The sequence below is a fragment of the Crocuta crocuta genome, unplaced genomic scaffold (assembly GCF_008692635.1).
Source record: "Crocuta crocuta isolate KB4526 unplaced genomic scaffold, BGI_CrCroc_1.0 scaffold310, whole genome shotgun sequence".
Lineage (NCBI taxonomy): Eukaryota > Metazoa > Chordata > Mammalia > Carnivora > Hyaenidae > Crocuta > Crocuta crocuta.
Genome location: NW_027532609.1, coordinates 159130 through 185835, shown reverse-complemented (window position 1 = coordinate 185835; position 26706 = coordinate 159130). Strand labels below are relative to the sequence as shown.

The 26706-nt window shown below is 36.2% G+C and overlaps 1 protein-coding gene and 1 pseudogene across 1 annotated transcript in view; both read left to right on the top strand.

Moving 5' to 3' along the window:
• The window catches only part of NRG4 (neuregulin 4), a 56195-nt gene extending 38901 nt beyond the window's left edge, over positions 1-17294 (top strand). The window contains exons 3-4 of the mRNA XM_077780458.1: positions 13528-13677; positions 17207-17294. Of these exons, the coding sequence (XP_077636584.1) occupies positions 13528-13677; positions 17207-17294 (238 nt within the window). The remainder of the gene's footprint in view (positions 1-13527; positions 13678-17206) is intronic.
• A 5519-nt stretch (positions 17295-22813) lies between these two features.
• Positions 22814-23352, top strand: LOC144245072 (ATP synthase F(0) complex subunit C2, mitochondrial pseudogene; annotated as a pseudogene).
• Positions 23353-26706: the final 3354 nt, after the last annotated feature.

Below are 26706 nucleotides of genomic sequence, written 5' to 3'. Positions count from 1 at the left end.
ATAGCATAATAGATACATGTATAATATTTGACTCTATAATATCTATATAATATCTATATATTATAGAAAAGGTAAAGGCATGATCTCATATAAATATAAACGAACATATCAAAAGTATTATTTAACTCATTAATTATTAAGGAGGCCAGTAAGACGTTACATAATGTTCAAAGCAACAGATAAATTTATAATTAGCAATTATATTATTATTATATTGCAGAAACGAATTTACAAATACATGCAAAACTTATCAGTGTCTAATGGGAAATAATCAACTATGTTCCACCAGGCAAAAAGCATTTGAATTTTTTTAAGTTTATTTATTTTGAGAGAGGGAGAGCACAAGTGTTGCGGATGAAATGACACAAAGGACAAGACACACACAAAAGACAGACACTGACACAACTCCGGCCGGAGGAACAATTCTACGCAAGCCCCTCTTGCGGTTTATTTTATACCCCGGTAACTGGATACAAACTGAAATCTACAAGATGCATTCCTTTACCAATTAAGGGCAAGTAACCAAACACATTTCAAGGACAGGGGGGAGCAAAGGGAGGAAGCGACCACAACATGTTTACTAAGAGGCCTGCCCACAATTCCAGCCTTCTCCTTACTTCTAAGGAGGGCATGTTCCCTCGTTTGCGAGCGGACCATTAAACTTGGATATTGTGTGCAAGCCTCCTGGCAGAGCACCCCGTTTGCAGGCATGCTTTGCCCAGGCAGGGAGCCCCGTGTGCAGGCACATCCCCGCGTCCCTAACCACGCTTTCTTGTGGTCACTGTCGGGCTCCCACAACAAGCAGGGAAGGGGCAGAGAGAGAGAGGGAGAGAGAATCCTTAGCAGGCTGTGCTGTCAGCACGAAGCACAATGCAGGGCTCAAACCCACAAATTGTGAGATCATGACCTGAGCCAAAATCAAGAGTCAGAGGCTCAACCAATTAAGCCACCCTAATGCCCCTGAATTTCTTGTTAATTTATTTATTTTGAGAGAGAGAGAGAGAGAGAGAGAACGAGAATGTGACCAGGAGTGGGGCAGAGAGGAAAAGAATCCCAAGCAGATTCTATGCCACCAGCACAGAGCCCGATGCAGTGCTTGAACTCATGAAACTGTGGGATCATCACTTGAGCTGAAACCAAGAATTGAATGCTTAACTGACTGAGCCACCCAGGCTTCCCTCCTTTGAATTTCTATGGCAAAGAATAATTTGTGTTAGTATAAGTTTTCTATAATTTACGGAGTTGTAGAATAGCTGGAAGACAATGAGCGTGGCAGACCCCTATAGAGTTGGATAACCTGAAAGGATATATTGGACAGAACACCCAATCATATTTTTTTGTCCATTTCAAAGTATTTTGTTATTTTTCATGACAGTCCTCCCACCGTGTGGTTATAATAATCTCAAAGAAATTTTTCTTGGTATAAAAAGTGCTGGTGCCACTTATATAGGTGCAACAAGGGTGTTCATTAACATATAGATCACCTTGAGTTTGCTTTTGCACATTTGTGCCATTCAGTATTGAACATCCATGAAGGTTACAAAATTCTGTCTGAAAGCTTTCATAAGGAATCTTGGAATGGACATTTATAAGCCTCTATTATTAACTATGCTAAGGCTAGGAAACCAAGCGTAAGAAACCAACTCTTCCAGGTTTTACCTGTAGTATCTACAAATTTGGATGAATTCTTTTTTTAAAGTCCTTAAAGGCCAAGGTTCTTAGCCTTTTGACAAGTGACTTTCTCACTACTTGCTTGAATCTGTAAACCAGCTTGAATCTGTAAACCAGCTTGAATCTGTAAACCAGGTACCAGACCAGTTTTAACAGGTGGTCTTTATAGATTTGATCTATAGGTGAAGTAAACCTTAGTTCTGTAAAAATGAATTATCTTACCTAATTCACTGAGAATCATTCTCAAATATGGTAGTCCAGGTAAGGCCTTGGTTGCCCAAATGATTTAACCAGTTTTATCCTAACAAGAGAACAGATTTTTATTGGACATTTGAAGATAATAACAACAATACTGCCATTAAGAGTAAGATGAGGGGCACCTGGTGGCTCAGTCAGTTAAGCATCCTACTTCAGCTCAGGTCATGATCTCATGGTTCATGAGTTTGAGCCCCAAGTTGGGCTCTATGGTGTCAGCCCAGAACCAGCTTTGTATCCTCTGCCCCTCCTTCTCTGCCCCTCCCCTGCTCATTCTCTCTCTCTCTCTCTTTCTCTCTCTCTCTCTCAAAAATAATAAACATTGAGAAAAGTAAGATGACTCAGTTTCTGAATTTGGGGGTCAACGGGGTCAATGAGTATCGGGTATTTCATAACAAAAGTACTATTTACTAAATTGCTGTGGGATATTCATAGTTTAAGTGAAGAGGTCAGAAAAATTCATCATTATAATATAAATAATATTCTAAACAGATAACTACTCCATTTTCCCTCATCAGTTTATTCATTCCTGTGTTCCTCAGCATCTTGAGTTAGCAGTCTACTTTCACAAAGCTGTTTACTTCTGAATTACAAAGAATCTGGAAATCCTGATTCAATCTTGTCACCTCAGAAGATTGTACCTAAGAATCTATTTTTTTTTTAAGTATCAAAAATGTGTAATAAATGGTACATTTCTTGTCCATGAGGCTCTGGGACTATCCTTTTTGGTTTAGGACACAAACTTTGATCACAATTAAAACAAAAACTATGTAGATGACAGATGGTTGTGAGTAATTTATTTCTGTAACCCATAATATCAGAATGTATAAAGATAAAATTTCTCTACTGGAATCTGTAGGAATTCCAGGTAAGAGTTTTGATCTATATTTGCCCTGAGATTAAAAACATATTATGGGCAGGAAAAGCACTGACAAATCTCTAGGAAATTCTGGAGATATTTGTTCAGTGTGTTAGTATTATAATTATTTTAATCATCTCTGTTTTTATAGGGTAAAAGATAAAAATAGTACGATTTTCTAGGGTCTTCTGGGAAATCTCAATGATAGTTTTAGGTGTCAAAGATAAGCTGAAAATTTTACTTTTTCTATATTTAGGATTCAGTTTGGGACGGCAGAATCAAAACTGTTGCCAAGGGACATTTGGGCAGTGGATTAATACAGTTTCAGAGGTGCCTGAGAAACCAGACTTGGTTACCTTGCTAGTTGAAAGAGACAAAATAAAATTTACTTTGCAATTTTTGCTTTCATTACACTTTCTTATATTGTAGAACAAACTGACCCTTTAGTTATTCCTGATTCTTTCTCATGGGTATGGCCAGTTCAAACCATTTTTATAACAGGAAGGTGTTATGGATAGCACGCCGTATTACTCTTTTCTTCAGTGAATCCTGAGGAAGTATTTTTAAAAATTTGTATTTCAATTTCCATTATAGTAAATGGCAATAATTCTGACCAATGTAAGTGGAAACTCTGGATTCCTCAGTTAAGTCTGAAAGTCCTTTGATTTGGAGACCAAAAAGCCTCAAAACAGCAATTTCAGCAGTTTCAGACCAAACTACTCTTATTCCTTGAAAAACAAAAGTGTACACAGAGTTGTATTTCTCTGTCACAGTTGTTTCTGGTACAGTCTCATTACTCACATCAATTATAGCTTTCAATCAAGTAACTAACTTCTTCTTCACAGACAAAACTGAGGGGTTGTTAGTTTAGAGCTGTCTAGAATATACAAGCAATTTAGTAGATATGCAAATGTCATCATACACATAATACAACTTTTTACTGTCATATACATCCCTTTTTTATATCTCCCTCATTGATAGTTATTACATTAATATTTTTAGCAAAAACGAATAACAAGATCAGTAACTGAATTTACATTAGGTTTCATTTTGATCCATTAGCCAATTTGGAAAAAAAGCCATGTCGATCAGAGGGATTAAAAGTAAAACATTTCCTTTGGTACATATAGTATTTTTTAACACAGTGGCTCTATGAACTTTTTTTTAAAGTTTAATTTATTTTGAGAGATAGAGAGAGGGCGCATACGCATGAGGGAGGGGCAGAGAGAGAGAATTGCAAGCAGGCTCCAAAATGTCAGCATGGAGCCCCACGCAGGATTCAAACCCTTGAACTGTGAGATCATGACCTAAGCCTAAGTCAAGAGTTGGATGCTTAACTAACTTAGCCACCTAGGTGTCCTCCAAAGCTATAACCTTAAGCAAAAGTAACTTAAAAATTAAGGGTCTAATGAATATCATTCTAAGACTTTAAGTTACCTTGGAAATACTACAAAATGTAATTATGGTTGAAATAAAATATTTGTCAGATCAGTTATTCAATGTAATTGAACACAGTTTTACATTGTTCCTAGGTTTTAATAATATGTAAGAGTAATATGAGCTTATTAATCAGTAAGCCTATATAAGCTTAGGGAAACACACCCTAGGAGAACAAAATGTATGCTTGTGCTATACTTAATGCTGATGAAGAGAAGATAATAGCTGGCGTTTTTTTTAGCCAAAATATTAGGTTAGCTTTATTTACTACAAATTTGCTCTTACTAATGTGAACTTGGATTCTTCAAATATTTCTTAGGGTCACTGAAAATAATTTTACATAAGTTTAGCACACTAAAACCATTAGAAGTTCAGCTTCCAATTCTGGGAACTTTATGAATACTGAATTTTATATAAGAGCTTATTTTTCTCTTTAAGTCAATCTGAGCAGAACTTTAAGAGACTTTGTACTACAACTTTGTAAATATATTCTGGAGATAGGAAGACATTTCATATAGAACGAGAGATAAAGGCTTTATAAAGTCATAGAGACAGAGAGAATTTATATCTTCCGATCTATAACTTTGGCACAGGTCAAGAGTACAAAGAAACATGAAATTTTACTCATAAATATCAAAATAGCATTTTTATTCCCAATGCATATGAAATTTTTAATTGATTTGGACTTAAAAATAGAAAAATAAAATTAAAAAAAAATTTTTTTTTAATGTTTTATTTATTTCTAGGAGAGAGAGAGAGAGAGAGACAGCGTGAGCAGGGGAGGGTCAGAGAGAGAGGGAGTCACAGACTGAAGCAGGCTCCAGGCTCTGAGCTGGCAGTCAGCACAGAGCCCGACGCGGGGCTCGAACCCACGAACTGCGAGATCATGACCTAAGCGAAAGTCGGACGCTTAACCGACTAAGCCACCCAGGCGCCCCAGAAAAATAAAATTTTAATAGAAGTCTAACAAACCAGATTTTCTGTCATCTTTTATTTAATAGAGAATAGATGCCTCATCTGATAATCATCAGATTATTATACTCTAAAACCAAATTACTTATCAGTATTTTTACTAATGGTAAATAGCTTATCAGTAGTAAGTGAACCACCACCACCACCACAACCATAAAATTAGTAAATAAGGGGAAAAAACTAAAGAAACAGATTTTCTTTTTTAAGTTCTATTTTAAATTCTATTCCTGCTTGGAATTCACTTCTGGGAGCCAGGAAAAGACATGCCTAGGCCTTAGGTGCCCAGGAGGTATACTTCTCTGGCAACTTTATCTAGCTCTATCAGATGACTCAGTCTCAGTGAAGGACCTTCGAAACTGAATTTAAAAAGAACACATTTTTTTAAAAAATGCTTATTTTGAGAGAGAGGGAAAGCACCCATGTGGTCATGCACATGGGGGAGGGACAGAGAGGCAGGGAGAGAGAGGATCCCAAATTAAGCTCTACGCTGTCAGCACAGAGATTGCAGGGCTCAATCTCAGATCCCATCAACTGTGAGATCATGAACTGAGCTGAAATCAAGAGTTCGACACTTAGCCAACTGAGCCACCCAGGCACCCCGAAATAAATTTTTATGAAAGGAAATATCATGATTTTCATACAAATATAAAATTAACATTTATCAAAGATATACTTAGTTCATTAATTAATGAAGGAACCAGTAGGATGTTAAAACTAACTCAAAGGAGAATTCAAACAACACACACATTTAGGTGATCAGACATGTTGAAGTTAATATCCACAGGGTAATCTATTTTGTTATATTGGACAAACTTAATTTGCATTAGAATAAGTTTTAAAGAGTTTACGAAGTTGTAAAATAACTCAAATACAGTGAAAAGCACCACCCCTGTTGCATCAGATAACCCAAGGAGGTACCCTAGTAGTCTTTTTTCTTATCTTTTTTCAGAATCTTTCACTAGAGAACAATCCAAGCAGCAGCTCTTTCTAGCTCTTCTTGGCCAATTTTTTTTTTAATTTTATTTATTTCTAGGAGAGAGAGAGAGAGAGAGAGAGACAGCGTGAGCAGGGGAGGGTCAGAGAGAGAGGGAGTGACAGACTCTGAAACAGGCTCCAGGCTCTGAGCTGGCAGTCAGCACAGAGCCCGATGCGGGGCTCGAACCCACGAACCGCGAGATCATGACCTAAGCGAAAGTCGGACGCTTAACCGACTAAGCCACCCAGGCGCCCCTCTTGGCCAATTTAGACATAAGGTTAGCCAGCCTCTAATCTTTCAACCACCCATCTAGAACTTTCTAAGTTCTTGGAGCAAGGTTGGGGGAAATGGGTTTGTCTGCACCTGTCTTTCTTCACTAGCTGGATGAGGCCGTTCCTTGCTGCCTCACTTTCTTCCATGCATCTTGTAATCACCTTGGAGCCAACCATTGCACAGTGTGGAGGTGTAGTTTTGTTATAGAAAGTTTAACTTGGCAAAGGGATATCTGTTGGAATAATTACACAGAGTGACTTAAGTAAGCTCTGATTCCCTGAGCCTGATCAGGATTTTCCCAGAGGGGAATTCCAACAAGTATCTACCTACAGTCATGAGCTCAGACCAGGGAAGGTCTCTGCTGCCTTGGTTGAGGCCAAGTTCTGTTCCCTATCCAAGTAGCATTCCCACTGTTGGATAGGTGGAATCACCATTTGTAAGGTGATAAATTGCTGAATTCTATTTGAGAGCCAGTAAGGAACACAAACATGTAATGTATGAAAGGATACTTACTCAGAAGTAAAATAATTGAGATTGAGGATCACCGAGAATTGGAAAATATGAGAAAACCAACATTTATTGTGTTTCTTTATTTGACATGTTCCCTCATTTAATTATGTATATTGTTTGTGTCTATCAGCAGTTTTGCTGGACCTCACTATATGTTTTACTAAACTCGGCTACCAAAAGAAATTATTTCAATTTTGTGAGTTGTTTTATTAGCCACAGAAAAATTTAAAGTTTTCTTAAGGTCATTTGGTTAAGATAGGCTGAGTCTTGGCACTCTTTATAGATAGAACTTGTTTTTTTCATCTCTAAATTTAGTAGAGGGTTATAGTTCAAAGAAAAAAGTTACAATGCTACTGTGATATTAATCACAGCAAAGTCCTCTTTACTTTGACTTTTGGCACTGTACCATATACTTTTTTAAACTTCAGGGTTTAGACTGATCTTTAGAACACCATTACAGAAAGGAAATAACTGCCTTGAAGCTTACAATAGAAGTACATTTGCAAATGCATAAAAATAGTTGCTCTGTTTAGCTATGTATTTTGTTAGTACTTTTCATAGTAATAACCTTACTTCTGATAAAGATTGTTCATTAGTATCCTCAGGAGAAACAATTGATATATCTGTCTTGACTTCACCATGCTTAGAACAAAACTTCAAGAGGACATATCTTGAAATCTCACATTTTCCCAAATCAGACACTATGCTTATCAAACAGGGTGAGATATGGTTATGAAACACTGGAAGCATTCCTTCTTTCTTAGGTCTCCTTGTCTTCTGAGTTTATCTTACTGATTTGTGTCATTTGTTCAAGAATAGAAAGGACTCTTCAGAGCTAACTTGGGTTAGCTTATTGCTGTTGTAGGAAGCACAGTGCCAATGAAAGACAATATATATCTTTCTTTAAAGCTCCTTCATTTTCTTATTTGTTGCATAATGAAGTTATATCAGATTATGTGTTTGCTTCTGAATTTCTATTACCCTTTTAGTGTCTTTATCATCTACCATTTCCACTGGAAGCTGAAAAATATCCCAATTTCTCATCAGTAAGATTTCGTTTTCAGTATAGGAATACCATGCAAAGTGACAATTGTGACTTTTGCCCAGCTCTAATACTTAACTTCTTTTGTCAGGAAGTGAACTGATGCTGGCTTCTCTTTGTCTTATTCCAAGTTGGGGCATGAGATTTTCCCTGCATTAGAAGGTTGTTGAGAATTGAAGCTTGGGAAGGTAAGATGCCAGCATGAATATTGTCCATTTAGAACTGTGGTTGAATTGAGTGTCTGGTGATTTAAGAGCATAAGTCATTCCAGCTGTTCCTGGTTTATAATCTCACCATTTGCTCACATGCTCCCTCCATTCATTGTGCCTTAGTTTGTTTTAGTAAATAAAATATTTCAAACTTTCAGTGATTTGTTTAAGCTATAGAATTATAACTTTTCACAATAAAGCTATAATAATGCCCTACAAAATGACAAATGTGAATCCTTTATGCAATGTTTTGTCCATTTATATTCAGATATAATTGGTAGTCTATTTCAGCATATGAATTATCTGGTTAATAGTCAGTCTTGAAAAAGTCTAATAGAGTTTTTTACTATATGTGTAGTACTATACTACACATATGAAGTATAGTAATTATTGGTTTTTTGTGGTGCTAACAATCATATAACATTAAAAAAATTTTTGCAGGGTTGAATATTAATTAGTTAAGTATCTGTAGTGTTAAGAATCTAGTAAATACTTAGTGAAGTTAGCTTTATGGCACTAGTTAATAAAAGAGTAAAAGGCCATGAATTAGTCTTCTCTAACTGAGTTCTTGCTTCTAAAACTCCAGTAGGAGTTTCATAGGATGTTGGCATGTTTGTATATTGTTATATGTCCTGGACTACTACAGGGATCCAAGCCCATGTTGTCAGTTCATATTTCTTAAGCACTCTCATAATTTTATTTTTGTTTTGTTTTAACCATTTTTCATGGATTTCAGGTTGAACTTTGATTATACCACAGAGTATTGGCCAAGTGTAATTCAATTTTGGCAAGTGCCAATATTGTACTTTTGCTTTCCAGAATAGAGTATTCCAAGTAAAGTGATGTTGACATTGAGTCTCCACTTGGTTAGTGAACTCTTCTATAATATAAACCTGTTTCTGAGAAATATAATAATAATAATAAATAGTATTTATTGGTTGCCGTGCTCTTAACTTTTTCTGTCTATAATTTTTCTCAGGCATTATATTCCCTGCAGTCCAATATGAGATGTAAACCTGGCCTTTATAAAGTCACTAATTTCAGTTCCATTTGTATAGTGGTTTCAACATTCAAAGCACTTTTTAGACATTGTTTGATTCTGATACTAGCCCTATGAAAAAGCTTAAGCAGGTGTTGTTATTTTGATTTTTACGGAGTCTTAAGAGAGTTTAAGTGACTTGCACAACATCACACAGCCAACAAGCACAAGTGTGGGTTCAAGAAATCAGTTTTTTTGGGGTGCTTGGGTGGCTCAGTTAAGTGTCTGACTTTGGCTCAGGTCATGATCTCATGGTCCGTGGGTTCAAGCCCCGCCTTGGACTCTGTGCTGACAGCTAGCTCAGAGCCTGAAGCCTGCTTTGGATTCTGTGTCTCCCTCTCTCTTTGACCCTCCCCTGCTCACGCTGTCTCTCTCTCTCTCTCAGAAATAAATTTTTTTGAAAAACATTAAAAAAAGAAATCAGTTTTTTCTAGCTCATAGTTGAACACTCTTTCTTGAAGCTAAATGCACTCTGTTTTCATGATTAAAAAATTGGTTCTTTTATCATGGTAAAGGTCTCTAATGTGTAACAACTTACCTTAAATGCTGTAGAATCTAATGAATTCATTTCATGTGCAATGTACATACATAGCCTCTGGTTTTAGGGAAAGATTATTGGTGGTATTTAGTCAGAAAACCAAATCTATGACTTGGATTTGGGATTTGGGATATTCTCACCTAGGTGAGCATTTGTATCTATTCCTGGTTTCATCTTTTAGTTCCAGGAGAATGTACGTGATCCACCTCACTAGGTGTCACAACTGTTTGCTAGTTGGAAGCCTGTGTAGAACTGAGGTCCAGAAATAATTTAGCAAGAGAGTTGCATAAAGACTGAAGGCTACTTAACTCTGTGTACTTAGTTCTGCGTAAAATGCTGGTGCAACACCTTGCCTTTCTTTCTTGCTTCAACTAGTACTACCAGTTGTCTGTCTAGATCTACTTAATTCACCTTCTTTACTCATAAAATAATTGGTTAACTGTCTGCCTGAAATTTCATTTTTATGTTGTAACTGAGGTTGTAACAATTTCATAAGTGAGTTTGAGCATTAAAAGTGTAATCCAGGTGTGTCTGGCTGGCTCAGTTGGTAGAGCACGCGGCTCTTGATCTAGGGGTTATGAGTTTGAGCTCTATGTTGGGTGCAGAGATTACTTAAAAAAAAACAAAAAATCTTAAAAAGAAAAGCATAATCCATATACATAGTCACTTTTTGTAGGATAAATACCTAAAAATTTTAAATTAATTTTTAGGTTAATCATTCCTACTTCTTCAACATAATATTTAAATTTCTCTTTGCCTTTCCCTAAATTCTAATTTGACTAGTTAAAAAAAATAACAAGATTTGTTTTTTCTTGACCTTGCTTTATTTAAAGACAGCATCATGTTCTTACTTTCCCACAAGTGTATGTGTTTGCTTTGCCCTGCTGTAAGACCACAGAACAACACTCTAGTGTTGATTTCCTTTATATTCCTTTTTGTTTATCACCTGGTCTGACCACTAAGCTTATATTATACCATTCTCTTGACTCCTTTCAGCTCAAAGTTTTTATCATCCAGGTAAGGTATTTTAGTTAGTTCCATCGCCTAGTTTGTCATCTTCTTTCTTGACATTCAATCTTACATGAACTTGAGCAGCATTAAGAAATTTGAGTAATGAGTTTATAGGCCTTTAAGAAATCCTCTTTAGGAAGAATTGTGCTGTCTCATTTCTGGCTTTATTTCTTTAGGGTTCTTGTTATCTTTTCTAGAGTAGAAACTGAGCCCCATTTTAACATTATTTCAAAACTTATTTTAAAGCTGTGGTAGCAACTTTCTTTCAGTAGCTAAACCTCTTCCGTAAAAACTTTCAGAAGTCACAAATAATTGTTACTTACCTTATAATTCTAAATTTAGAATTCTAATTTTAAAATTAAAGAAGCTAGAGAGGTTTTTCCTCTTTTTTTGATCATTTTAGAGATATTTTGGCCAGCTAGATTTAGAACCTATTTTTTGTTGTTTTTTTAACTGTGTGGAATGCCCCTTTTCTTTGGTTATTTGGTGATGACATATGTATCCGTTTTTATGGCAGTTTCTATGTTGACATTCCAGGTATAGTGTGTGTGTGTGTGTGTGTGTGTGTGTCCTTCCCTTTGAGGAGTGGGTTATGGAGTTATAGGAGAAAGAAGTTATTTCCATTTCATTTTTTTCTCTTCACATTTATTTATTTGACTTAGTCTATGAAAAAAAGAAGTGTTTTCTATTTAGATAATTGTGTTTTCCCAAAATAATTTTACTGCCACTTCAGTTTTCCACTCATATTATTTCCTAAACTTTTTTTCTGTGTCTCAGCTCCATCTTTACCGTAGTTTGAGAGAATTGAGATTGCTTTTTTACTCAAACTGATGTTTATGCCTCACAAGGGGTAGGGCTTGGAGTTCATAAACCATCTTTCATATGCTCATTTAAGTAAGATTGATATATCTTGTGCTATATCTTGATTTTTTTTCTTATTTATATGTATATTACTTCATTAGTGTATCACATTAGTTATCAAAACTTTATTAGTAACTAGTTCACTAAGGTGGGAGAAAGGAGATAGATCAACATTTCTAGTTTTGCTACTACCAGCTTAAAGAAGAAAAATACATACATATATATGTAATGTACACACGTATATACCTTATTACACATGTACATGCTCATGCATATATACACACATACACATATACTTTTTTACACTGAATTATTGCTAAGTGTAGTTTACTCCATAACTTCTTAGGTTTAATAAACAATGTGTATTGGGGCACCTGGGTGGCTCAGTCGGTTAAGTGTCCGACTTTGGCTCATGTCATGATCTCACAGTCTGTGGGTTCGAGCCCCACATGGGGCTCTGTGCTGACAGCTCAGAGACCGGAGCCTGCTTCCGATTTTGTGTCTCCCTCTCTCTCTGCCCCTCCCCCGCTCACTCTCTGTCTCTGTCTCTCAAAATAAAGACATTAAAAAAATTAAAATAAAAATAAACAATGTGTATCATTCTTTATTTTAACTGCGACTACAAAATAATGAAATTAATTTGGTGCCAAACAGTGTCATTCTCATTAATCCATATCAATCTCTGAGGATTTTTTTAAAGTTTTTTTTATAAAAAACTTTTAAAATGCTTTTATTATTAATTTTTGAGAAAGAAAGAGAATGCGAGCAGGGGAAGGGCAAAGAGAGAGGGAGACACAGAATCTGAAGCAAACTCCAGGCTATGAGCTGTCTGCACAGAGTGTGATGCAGGGCTTGAACCCAGTGAGATCATGACCTGAGCCAAAGTCATATGCTTAACCAACTGAGCCACCCAGGCACCCCTCAGTCTGTGTGTTTTATAAATCTTTGAACATGTTAATAGGGAAAAAGGAACTGATTATAGTTTTGCCATATAGTTTTAAGGAGCTGAAAGTAATTGCCTTTAAAATATTTGGTTGGCAGTGGGACCTGGCTGGCTTAGTCAGTAGAGTATGTGACTCTTATTCTCAGGGTTGTGAGTTCAAGCCCCACATTCAGTATAGAGCCTACATTAAAAAATAAAATAAAATAAAATGTGCCGGAAAATATTTGGTTGGCAAGTGAAAATATCAAAAATATTCTAGAAAAGGAAATTATAGGAAATAGAACCACCAGATACTAAAACGTATTATAAAGCAACCATATTGAAGCAGTATGGTAGAATATTAGATGTGTAGATAATGTGCTGACAGCTCAGAGACCGGAGCCTGCTTCAGATTCTGTGTCTCCCTCTCTCTCTGCCCCTCCCCTGCAGATAATGTAGATAATGGAAAAATAGATAGAAATGTTGTTCTTTATATAGATTTGACATGTTAAAGAAGGCACTATTAAGCAGTAGGAAAGGGGATGATTATTTAATAAATAGGGTGAGAATAAGCAGTTATCAATATTGTAGAAAAATATATTTAAGCCCACATCAATACTGGATGTAACAAAATAAATTTCAGATAAATTTAAGTTAGGTATAGATAATTACATTATTGAAAATCTAGAAAACAAAAGGACTTAATATGTTCTAATTTCTCTGGAGTTTCTAAGCAATTAGAAAACTAGAAAAGGAAGATGAGATTGCATACGCTAATATGTTTTATTATAAATGTAGATCTGTGAACATTATAGAAAGGCATGGCTATTTTATGTTCACAACCTGAAAAATTAGTCTTCTTTATTCTTCATACCAGCTGGAAACCTTTTGGCTTCTATATTAGTTAATGGAACAGAGAATGCAGTTCTTTATCTAAAATTTTATTCTGTAGATGCATTGAAAGTTATACAGGAGCTCGTTGTGAAGAGTTTTTTCTCCCAAGCTCCAGCATCCAGACTAAAAGTGACCTGTTTGCAGCTTTTGTGGCACTGACTGTTCTTCTAGGAACTCTTATCATTGGAGCCCTCTACTTCCTTTTCAGGTAACCAAAATAGAAACATACTTTTGAAAAGAAAAATGTAATACATAAAGTAGTTTTTCTACTAAATAATTAATATGCCCTCTGGATCTAGATATTTTTGCAGATATGTTTTCTGTTTAAAGTTCACACTCTAATACAGTTACTGTTATAAAATTAATAAGTCATTTTGAAATTATTTTAAATAATTTCTATTTGTTCTTTGTTACTGACATCAAGCATTGACTTCTGTAAATTAATTAGGTAGACACACATTCACTAAAGTCATCATGCCAAAGCACCTAAATATTAGGGCTAGGTTTATTTTAAGTACATTTTGTATGTGAAAGATAGGAAACGACTTATGCAACATTGTAAATACACATTTAATACCTGTGGTTAATATCTTGGGTCAATTCTTTATTTGGTGCCTACTATGTGCTAGCCATGTGCTAAGCATAAAGAATACAATAGTGGAGAATCTACTTCCAAAGACAAAAGCACACTGTATACACTGCATGTTAGCTAACCTGACAATAAATTATATTTAAAAAAATACAGTAGTGAACAAGACAGACATTTTTCATAATCATAGAGACCTAAATCAACTTGGAGAGAGACAAATAAAGAGGAAATTAATTTGGGAATACTTGTAACTCATAAGACAAAAAGAAAAATTACTCCTATAAAGCAATAAAATGTGGTAGAGATTACTTATTAGTTTTGGTCTTCACCTTTTTCTGGAATTTTGTGAAAATAATAAATATAGAATTTATAAGTTTAGGAGTCATCTCATATCATAACTCATTATTATGATTTATTAAGTGCACACTGTATGCTCTTGAAGATGCTTGTGAAAATGGAGCTATAAGTAATAATAAAGATATGAGAAGGCTTAAGAAGTTTATATTCTAGGAAAGGTTATATATGTAAAATTATATTTCATAAAATCCTCCTTTCTGAATTACTTTATACCTTGGAGTAATTAAAAATTGGGGAGAGACTGCTTTTTTAAAATAAATGAAAATTATATATTTTATTCCAAAATATATCATTTAAGCAACCTCATGTTTTACTTCAGATACAAAAAATTCAATAAAATTTTCTTTAGATACAAAAAATTCAATAGAAACCCATTGTATCAGATTGTATTTTCCCAAAGATAGCTACAGTATCTCTCCTTCCCACATGCTGTTCTCACCCTATTTAACCTTAATTACCACCCTAAAAGCTCTGTCACCCAACATAGTTACATTAGGAGTAAGCCCTTCAATTTATGAATTTAGGGGGATACAGTATAATCTGTAATAGCCAGTATGTGTGTTAGCATTTTCCATACAAACAGAACCAATAGAATGTGCAGAGAGACAGGTTTATTTTAAGGAATTGGCTAATTGAGCATGGAGGCTGGCATGTCCATAGTCTTCAGGGTGAGCTGGCAGACTGGAGACTCAGGGAATAGTGAGTGCTACAAGTCAACTCTGAAGGCTATTTGCTGACACAATTTCTTCTTACTCAAAAGAGGTCAGTCTTTGTTCTTTTAAGGCCTGAGACTGATTAGATTAAGCCCTCCCCCATCATGGAAGGCAATCTGCTTTACTCAAAATCTACAGATTTAAAAGTTAATCTGAAAAACACTCTTACAGAAACATCCGGAATAATATTTGACCAAATAATCTGGGCACCATGGCCCAGCCAGGTTGCTACCTAAAATTAACCATCACAGTATGAACAAGAAAATTATGAGCCAAGGGGACCTTGAGTGGCTCAGATGGTTAAACATCTGACTCTTATTTCAGCTCAGGTCTTGATCCCAAGGTGGTGAATTTAAGCCCTACATTGGGCTCTGCTGGGTGTGAAGCCTACTTAAAAAGGAAAGAAAAGAAAATTATAAGCCAGTCTTATTCATTGAACTTAGATGTAAAAGATTAAAAATGAGCAAACCAAGTTCAGTAATGTATTAAAAATTATGATCTTGGAATTATTCCATTATTATAAGAACACAAAGTTGGTGTAAAGTTATTAATTAAAGTATTTTATCTAGTTTGTATATTAAAAGAGAAAATTCTTTTTTTAAAAGGTTTACTTATTTTTTGAGAGAGACAGAGTGCAGGCTGGGCAGGGGCAGAGAGAGAGGGTGACACAGAATCTGAAGCAGGATCCAGGCTCCAGGCTGTCAGCAAAGAGCCTGACGTGGGGCTTGAACCCGTGGACTGCGAGATCATGACCTGAGCCAAAGATGGATGCTTAACTGACTGAGCCATCCAGGCACCAAACATCCTTACCATTCTTAAAAAAAAAATAACGATCCTGAAAATTTTTCAGATAGGATCGCAATATGTTTGAAATAGTGTATTTTCCATTTTTGAATAAGAACATATGCAGAGTCATGGTATTAATAATGCCAAGAGTAGAGTTAATTTGAAAATGAGTTGCTATTGCTTATAGAATCTACACTTAGATTTGGGCTTATATATACTGACCAAATGAAATGTATTTGTCAGAGTGGTGCTTTCAAGAACGAAACCAAGTCTGTTTACTATAATAGTTTCTGGGTCCGTTAGTGGTTGACATTGCTTTAACTGTGGACCTTTTGAAATTTAATAACTAATTAGTGTCATCTTTGAATGAGGTCCAAAATGATACCTCACTAATGCTGAAATCTAGCCTAGAATCAGTAGTGTTTCATGAGGAGGAAGTAGGGTAATTTTAGAAGACTCATTTCATTTTGCTGTAGTAAAATGGTTTTGAATTCATTTTCACTAATATAAGGTAATACTCTAGGCACTGACATTGAAAAAAACTAAAGCAAGTGTACATTACAAAATCTTGTTTGATATTAGAAGTAGTTTAAAAAAAAACTGTCATGCAATATAACCTATAAATATTGTCCAGATGACCAAGAAGATTGAACTACAACCTTAAAAAGGTACAAAATGAGATTTTTAAGTCATAAATAGTGAGGAAAGCCATCCCATATCACAAGGGTCTCAGCTAATAATGAAAACCTCTTGTTTTTCAAGAGGGCAAAAACATTACGCTAAGTGTTAAAACATTATGAAAAAATTACATTAATAACAGCTCTCCGATTTTAAAGGAAAAGAAGTAAGTGCATCATCAGCATCTGAGGTCCCCATAATGACCTGCCTGACTTGGTGGATTTGTTAAATAATGGGGCACAGTTTTAGGGCAGTCTTATCAATTTTAGGTAATTCTGGTAAATGGACCTCCGAATTTTCAAGTTTAAACGTCCTTCTCCGTGGGGTGCCTGGGTGGCTTAGTCGGTTAAGCGTCCGACTTTCGCTTAGGTCATGATCTTGCAGTTCGTGGGCTCGAGCCCCGCGACGGGCTCTGTGCTGACTGCAAGCTCAGAGCCTGGAGCCTGTTTCAGTCTGTGACTCCCTCTCTCTCTGACCCTCCCCTGCTCACGCTGTCTCTCTCTCTCTCCTAGAAATAAATAAAACATTAAAAAAAAAAGAATACACTTAAACTTCCTTCTCCTTTTCCACTTACATGCTTTCTATTTGTGTGTTTCTTTCCTCTTTACTGTCAGGAAGGGCCACCTTCAGAGGGCCAGTTCAGTCCAGTATGATATCAACCTGGTAGAGACAAGCAGTACCAGTGCCCACCACAGTGAGTAAATTCAAAATAAAATGCTCATTTTAAAGCCTTGGATGAGATTGTTGGTGTTACATGTAGAGATTTGTATCTATCCAAAAAGGTTGACTCAAAATTTTTCTAGGAGTTTTGACATTAAGATGGATTTCTTTTTCACATTAAAATGGATTTCTTATTAGCATGACACAGGTCATCTTTTTTCACCCCAGAGAAAACCATGTTATCTCAGTATGTGAAATTATGTTGTTTGCTATAGTGTCTTATATGTATGTAAGGATTAGTTTCTCCAGAAGTAATTTTTTTAATGTTTATTTATTGTTTAGAGAGAGAGTGCCTGCAGGGAAAGGGTAGAGAGAGGGGGGACGAAGGATCCAAAGTGGGCTCCATGCTGACAGCCACGCCCTGATGCAGGGCTTCACCTTATGAACCATGATATCATGACCTGAGCCAAAATTGGATGTTTAACAGACTTAGCCACCCATGCACACCAGAAGTTATTTTAAGTGGGCTGTTATATAGAGAGGAGGATACTTATCTGTATAAGGATAGGAAAATCTTTGGGAAACTTGTAGACTAATTAATGTTTGAAAAGTTTCTTGAAACTTCTACTTCTGGTCAAGATGGAGTAGCAGGAACTAGGACTGGATATACCTCCTACTTGAACAGTTAAAAAAAAAATTGGATACAATACATGAAGCACAGATTTTCAAGACATTGGACATCAGTAAACAAAGGATCATGATCCCTAAGAGTTGGAAAACAGAAGTAAGCCAATGATTGCCTCAGATTATTGCCTTGAAAGACTTTACAGTCTGTGGCACAGAATGGGGAACCAGGCTGAGCTTGGTAGACTCCCTGAATTGAGAAAATGAAACTCAGAGTCTAGAAAGATTGAGGTGGCTACAATTCAGTGAACAGAATACTGGAAAAGATAGGTACACAGAGAGAATTCTAGAGATCTCCAGTTCAGGTATTCATTCAGCTGAGTATTAATCAGAACATATGTAGTAGGGAAATAATTGAAGTTAGGTATAGAATGACTTCAGGGCACCTGGATGGCTCAGTCAGTTGAGCATCCAACTTCAGCTCAGGTCATGATCTCATGGTTTGTGAGTTCAAGTCCCGATCTGCCTCTATGCTGAGAGCTCAGAGCCTGGAGCTTGCTTTGGATTCTGTGTCTCCCTCTCTCTCTCTCACCTCCTCCCTCCCTCACTCTCTGTCTCTCTCCTTTAAAAATAAATTTAAAATTTTTTTTAAATAATAATTACTTGAAAGGATTAGAGATATCCAGTACTCACACAGGGCTTGGGAAATGTCTGTTCCCGAAAATAAAACTAAAAGAAACAAACACACAAAAAAATTATTCATGGGGCATTATTAGGTAGACTATAGAGAAAGAGTGTTTCCCCTGTAGAGGGGAATAATTAGCTCTACATTAAGCACTTTTCCAGCCCTGCCTAACAAACCTTAAAAATGAGAACTGAGTCAATTTGTTACCAAATAACTGCATCCCAGATTAAATGTCGGTAAGACAACAATAACAACAATAAACAAAAAAACAAGTACCCAACAGGTACAGTTCACTGCCTTGCATTGAATAAAAAATTACCAACCTGTTGGTTTAACATGTGCAATCAATGTTAAAGGCCACATTAACAGAATAAAAGAAAAAAACCACACGATAATCTCATTAGATGCAGGAACAGCAGTTGACAAACCTCAACATCCATTAATGATAAAAATTCTCAAGAAAATAGTTATAGAGGAAATTTCTTCAACATCGTAAAGGTGATTTATAAAAATTCCACCACTAACATCATTATCAGTGGGAAAAAACAGAAAGTTTTGTCTCTTGTACTTTTCCAGTACAAGGCATGAATGCTCACTCTCACACTGGAAGTACTAGAAGAACAACCAGACCTAATTTTTTTTAATAATGGCATCCAATCTAAAAGGAATAAATTAAATTATTTCTGGCTGCAAATGACATGATTTTATATGTAGAAAACACTAAATACTCCATTAAAAACTGTTAGAACTGATAAATGGCTTGAGTAAAGTTGCATGATACAAAAATATATAAGAAAAATTACAATTGATTATACCAACAATGATCTGTCTGAAAAGGAAGAAAATCAAAAAAATTCTATTTACAATACCACCAAAATCATTACTTAGAAATAAATTTAAACAAGGAGAACAAAGATCTGTATATTGAAAAGTATAAAATATTTATAAGAGAAAACAAAGATACAAAAATGCAAGGATACTCCATTTCATGGATTGGAAGAATTAATAATGTCCACACTACCCAGGGTGATATACAGATTTAATGAAATTGCTATCAAAATTCCAATAGCATTTTTCACAGAAAATAGAAAGTAGGAAAAAAAATCCTAAAATTTGGAGCTACAAAAGCTATTGCTTTGCAATAGGCAAAGCATTCTTGAGAAAGAAGAAGCAAGTTGGAGGCATTACATTTCCTGCCTTCAAATTATATTACAAAGTTATTGTAATTAAAACACACACATAGACCAATAGAATAGAATCAAGAGCACAAAAATAAATCAAGTATTTACAGTCAGTGAATTTTTATAAGTCTTTATTCATATTCCAGTTGGTTAACATACAGTGTAATATTGACTTCAGGTGTATAATATAGTGATTTAACTCCTAATCCCTGTCACTTATTTCACTCATCCTCACCTCCCCCTGACTCCCCTCTGGTAAGCATCAGTTTGTTCCTCTATAGTTAAGAGTATGTTTCTTGGTTTGCCTCTATCTTTCTTTCCTCTATGGTCATTTGTTTTGTTTCCTAAATTCCACATATGAGTGAAATCATATATTTGTCCTTCTTTGACTGACTTATTTTGCTTATTAGCATAATGTTTTCTAGCTCCAGAGACATCATTGCAAATGGCAAGATTTTATTCTTTTTTATGGCTAACATTCCATTGTACAAAACCCATTTATTTATCCATTCATCAGTTGATGGACACTTGGGCTATTTCCATAACTTGGCTATTGTAGATAATGTTGCAATAAACATTGGGGTGCATGTATCCCTTTGAATTAGTGTTTTTGTATTCTTCGGGTAAAAACCTAGTAGTGCAATTGCTGGGATGGTAGGGTAGTTCTATTTTTAACTTTCTGAGGAATCTCCATACTGTTCTCCAGTGGCTGCACCAGTTTGCATTCCCACAAACAGTTTAAAGGGTTCCTCTTGCTCTGCATCCTCACCAACATCTGTTGTTTTTCTGTGTTGTTAATTTTAGCCACTCTGACTGGTGTGAGGTGGTATCTCATTGTGGTTTTGATCTGTATTTCCCTGATGATGAGTGACATTTGAGCATCTTTTCATGTGTCCATTGGCCATCTGTGTGTCTTCTTTGGAAAAATGTGTATTCATGTCTTCTGCCCTTTTTCAATTGGATAATTTGGGAGGGGAGGTGTTGACATGTATCAGTTCCTTGTAGATTTTGGAAGACACTAACCCTTTATGGAATATGTCATTTGCAAATATCTTCTCCCATTCAGTAGACTGCCTTTTAGTTTTGTTGATTATTTACTTAACTGTGCAGAAGCTTTTTATTTTGATCAAGTCTCAATAATTTATTTTTGTTTTTGTTTCCCTTTCCTCAGGAGACGTATCTAGAAAAAAGATGCTATGACCGATGTCAAAGAGGTTACTAATGCCTGTTTTCTCCACTACCATTTTTATGGTGTCCTGTCTCACATTTAGGTCCTTAATCCATTTTTAATTTATTTTTGTGTATGGTATAAGAAAATGTTTCTTTTTTTTTACATTATGCTATCCAGTTTTCCCAACACTTTTGTTGAAGAGACTGTCTTTTTTCCATTGGATATTCTTTCCTGCTTTGTCAAAGATTGACTAATTGTGGGCCCATTTCTGAGTTTTCTACTCTATTCTATTTATCTTTGTGTTTCTTTTTGTGCTAGTTCCATACACTACAACTACAGCTTTATAATACACTTGAAGTCCAAAATTGTGATGCCACCAGCTTTGGCATTTCTTTTTCAGGATTGCTTTGGCTGTTCGGGGTCTTCATGGTTCCATAAACATTTTAGGATTATTTGTTCTACCTCTGTGAAAAATGCTGCTGGTAATTTGATAGGGACTACATTAAATGTGTAGATTGCTTTGGGTAGTATAGACATTTTAACAGTATTTGTTCTTCTAATCCATGAGTATGGAAAGTTTTTCCATTTCTTTGTATACTTTATTTTCTTTTATCAGTAGTTTATGGTTTTCAAGGTTTTCAGGTCTTTGGTTAGGTTTATTCCTAGGTATCATATTATTCTTGCCTTAATTATAAATAATCCCTTGCTTTCTCTTTCTGCTGCTTCATTATTGGTATATAAAAATGCAACAGATTTCTGCATGTCACTTTTGTATCCTGCACCTTTACAAAATTAATGTATCATTTCCAGCAATTTTTTTGTGGAGTCTTTTGTTTTCTATATAGAGTACTTCACTGAATTTAAAAGTTTCTGCACAATCAATGAAATGAGAATACAGTCTAAGGAGTGGGAGAAAATATTTACAAACCATACATCTGATAAGAGGTTAAACTCCAATATATATACATATATAAGAAACTTGTACAACTCAATAGCAAAAAATCAATTAATCCAATTTTTTAAAGTTTATTTAGTTATTTTGAGAGAGAAAGCACACATATTTGTGCACCCAAGTTGGGGAAGGGCAGAGAAAGAGGGAGAAAGAGAATCCCAAGCAGGCTCTGTCAGCGCAGAGCCCCATATGGGGATCAAACTCACAAACTGTGAGATCATGACCTGAGCTGAAATCAAGGGTCGGATGTTTAACCAATTGAGCCACCCATGTACCCCTTAACTAATCCAGTTTAAAAATGTGGCCCTGGGGTGCCTGGGTGGCTCAGTCATTTAAGCGTCCTACTTCAGCTCAGGACATGATCTCATGGTTCATCGGTTCAAGCCCCATGTCGGACTCTGTGCTGACAGTTCAGAGCCTGAAGTCTGCTTCAGATTCTGTGCCTCCCTCTCTCTCTGCCCCTCCCCCTGCTTGCACTATCCCTTTCAAAAATAAATGAACATTTAAAAAATTATTTTTAAAAATGTGGCCCTTTGGGGCGCCTGGGTGGCTTAGTCGGTTAAGCGTCCGACTTTCGCTTAGGTCATGATCTCGCGGTTGTGGGTTCATGCCCCGCGTCAGGCTCTGTGCTGACTGCCAGCTCAGAGCCTGGAGCCTGGTTCAGCGTCTGTTACTCCCTCTCTCTCTCTGACCCTCCCCTGCTCACGCTGTCTTTCTCTCTCCTAGAAATAAATAAAAAACATTAAAAAATTTAAAAAATAAATAAATAAATAAAAATGTGGCCCTTCAACATTTTTAGCTCTTCTTTGTTTCTGAAGAAAATATATGTGAAATGCCTTTTTGTCCCTATTATTTTAGGTAAATGAAATATTAAAATAACTGTTTATATCTCTCTGTCTTCTCTGCACTAGGAGCAGTTCTCCTGCCACAACCCCTCCTCCCCTGAAAATGTATGCCTGCACAAAGTTTGTCTCAATTCCATTCTCGGTCAAGAGCACTTTTCAGCTGCTGAGTCGATCACTGACAGATGAAAGCTTCAGCAACCTGGCAGCCTCATGTCACCTGACCTCAGTTATACCTAGGAGCAGTTTCCAAACCAGCGTCATTGATATAGTGCAACCAAGTTCATCTGGTCTAAGGCTTCCACGGTGGGGATGGCTGGCACTGGGGTTAGAATTGGGACTGTGTTTGGGAGTTTCATCATTGGTTATACCAGAAACCCTTCTCTGAAGCAACACCTCTCCTCCTACTCCACTCTGGGCTTCGTCCTCTCAGAGGCTAAGGGTTATTTTTGCCTGATAGTGGCCTTTCTCATCCTCCTTAGTTGTGAAGGAGCCATCTCTGTCTCTGATAGGTCTTTTTCCTGTGTTTCATCTGCCCTGCCTGGTCAGTCCTCTTCCTGTACCTCCCCAGGCCAACTGGGAAAAGTGGTTGGCTTAGGGAAAACAAATACTATATTAATAAGAAATAGTAATAACTGTTTATGAAATAGTCATACATAGGATTTTAAATGTAGTATGTCTTTTTATAAAACTTTTTATCTATTTTTTAATGTTTATTGTTTTTTATTTTTGAGAGAGAGCAAGTAGGGGAGGGGCAGAGGGAGAGGGAGACAGAGAGAATCCCAAGCAGGCTCTGCACTGTCAGCACAGGGCCACATGTGGTGCTCAAACTCACTAACCATGGTATCCTGACCTGAGCTAAAATCAAGAGTCTGCTGCTTAACCGACTGAGCCACCCAGGCAACCCTCAATATAGGACTTTTTATGAATTAATTACAGGTGTTGTGTTTTGTTTTAACCTTAAGAAGTTTAAGTATGATTCCTCTCTCTCATTAATGAGTGTTATAGAACTAATTGTATCTTAAATAGAGCCAAAGGAGACAAAAAAAAAAAAAACTTTACAGACTTAATCTAGAAGTTTTTGTCCTTTGTAAATATGACCCAAAAAATGTGCAGAGAATCTGAATAGACATTTTTTTTTAAAGAAGACATACATATGGCTGACAGGTATGTGAAAGGTGGTCAACATCACTAATCATCAGAATCATAATGAGATATTATCTCATACCTGTTAGGGTGGCTTTAAAGATAAATGTTGGTGAGGATATGGAGAAAAGCGCACCCTTATATACTGTTAGTGGGAATGTAAATTGGCTCAGCCATTATGGAAAACATTATAGAGGTTCCTCAAAAAAATTAAAAATAAGACTGTAGGGGCACCTGGGTGGCTCAGTCAGTTGAGCATCTGACTTCAGCTCAGGTCATGATCTCGTGGTTCGTGAGTTTGAGCTCCACATCAGGCTTGCTGTTGTCAGCATAAAGCCTGCTTCAGATCCTCTGTCCCTCTCTCTCTCTGCCCCTGCCCCACCCATGCTCTCTTTCTCAAAAATAAACATTAAAAAAAATTGGAGTGTAATGTAATCAAGCAATTCTGGGTACATGCCCAAAAGGAAATGAGATCAATGCCTCAAAGGGATGGCTGTGCTCCCGTGTTTATTGCAGCCTTATTCACAATAGCTAATAAATGGGAAAAACCTAAGTTTCCATGGATAGATATCTCACAGACTAGGAGTCTAGAGTTCTCTCTTGTCCAGCAAGAGAGCAGATGCAGAATTGAATAGGAGAGAGGCTAATGTCCAGGAGGAGATAAGGGCCTTGAACAGTGGTTCTGTCTCTGTATTTATTGAGCTCACAAGATCTTACCCATGTGGAGAGTGTGAAGAAAATAATCAGACAGCAAACATTAACTTGTATGTACAAAAAGCAGAGGGTCTGGGGAGCAAGTGGAGTTTGTGATCAGAGTACAATAGTAATATTGGTGTCAGATGGAAAGTAATTTTCTGCAAATTACTCATGATCTCATTAAATAACTCACTAGCTAACTTTGGGCGTTTTCACCCTGTGATGACAGCTTTCCACCGTAAGCTTTTTTCTAACCCAATTTTGTAAGTAGAACCTATTCCCCCACAAGATAATAGATAAAGAATGGTAGTACAATGAAACATTATTCACCCTTTAAAAAGAAGTTCCTGCCATTTATGACAACTTGGATAGACTTTGAAGAACATTGTGCTAGGTAAAATAAGCCAGCCAGAAAGAAAAATAATACACGATCTTATGTATATACAAGAAGTTGCATATAACCAGAGAGTAGAAGAATGGTAGTTATCTGAGGTGAAGAGGTTGGGAGATACTGGCCAAATCATAAAAAGTTGCAGTTATGTAGGTGTAGATTTCAGGTCATCTCACCACAAAGAAATAGAATGATAAATATGTGAGATACTTATGTTAATTAGCTTGACTTTAGTAATAGTTTCCAAACATATTTATACTAAAATGTGCTGTATACTTTAAACATATTAAATTTTTATTAAAAGTAAATTTAATACAGTCAAGGATAAGTTAAAAAGAAAATTTTCAAGCTGCAAAGAAGCAGGAAATGTGTTTAAAGTAAGAAAAATTGGTAAGTTGAAACTGACCCAGAACTATTACAAATCTTAGAGTTAGCAGGCAAACATATTGATAAACTATGTTAGTGGGTTTGTAAAACTCAATATAGTTAAGATGCCAGTTCTCAAATTAATTAAAGATGCAATATTTAATCAAATCCTAGCAAGTATTTGTAGAAATTAACAGGATAATTCGAAAATTCCTATGGAAATAGAAAGGAACCAGAAGAGCAAAAGCAGTTTTAAAAAACAAAAGTGAGGATACTTCATAATGTCTGATTTCACATCTTACCACAAATCTGTAGTAATCAAGACACAGTGCTATTGGCCTCAAGATAAACAAACGGATCTAGAAATAGGCTCAGTTGATTTTCAGCAAAGGAGCCAAGGTAATTCAGAATGCAAAAGATAGTCTTTTCCAAAAATTATGCTGGGACCATTGGATAGACACATGTAAAAAGATGAATTTAGATCTTTATGATACAGAAAAATAAATCAAAATGGTTATAAATTTAAGAGCTAAAACTATGAAATTCTATTTATTTTTTTTAACGTTTCATTTATTTCTGAGAGAGAGAGTATGAACAGGGGAGGTTCAGAGAGAAAGGGAGACAAGAATCCGAAACAGGCTCCAGGGTCTGAGCTAGCTGTCAGCACAGAGCCCGACGCGGGGCTCTAACCCATGAACTGTGAGATCATGACCTGAACTGAAGTCCGGACTGAGCCACCCAGGTGCCCCTAAAACTATAAAATTCTAAAAAGAAATCTTAGAAGAAAATTCTTAGAAGAAAACATAGGAAATATTTGTGACATTGGATTAAGCTAAAATTTTTAGGTATGTATGATTTTTTTAATGAAATTGGACTTCATCATTGGACCATAAATTGGACTTCATTTAGTGCTTCAAAAGACACCATTATAGGAGTGCCTTGAGTGGCTCAGTCGGTTAAGCTTCTAACTTTGACTCAAGTCATGATCTCGTGGTTCATGGGTTTGGGCCCTGCATTGGGCTCTGTGCTAAAAGCTCAGAGCCTGGAGCCTGTTCCAGATTTTATGTCTCCCTCTCTGCCCTCCTCCACTTGCACACTCTTTCTCTCTCTCTCAAAAATAAACGAACATTAAACAAAATTTTAAGACACCATTATAGGGACGTCTGGGTGGCTCAGTAGGTTAAGCGTCCGACTTCTCTCAAGTCATAAACTCCCAGTTTGTGGGTTCGAGCCCCACATCGGGTTCTGTGTTGACAGCTCAGAGCCTGGAGCTTCTTTCGGATTCTGTGAATTCTCTCTCTGCTTCTCCGACACTTGTGCTTTGTCTCTCTCTGTCTCAAAAATAAATAAACTATTAAAAAAATTTTTTAAAGAAGACACCATTATAAATATAAAAAGAC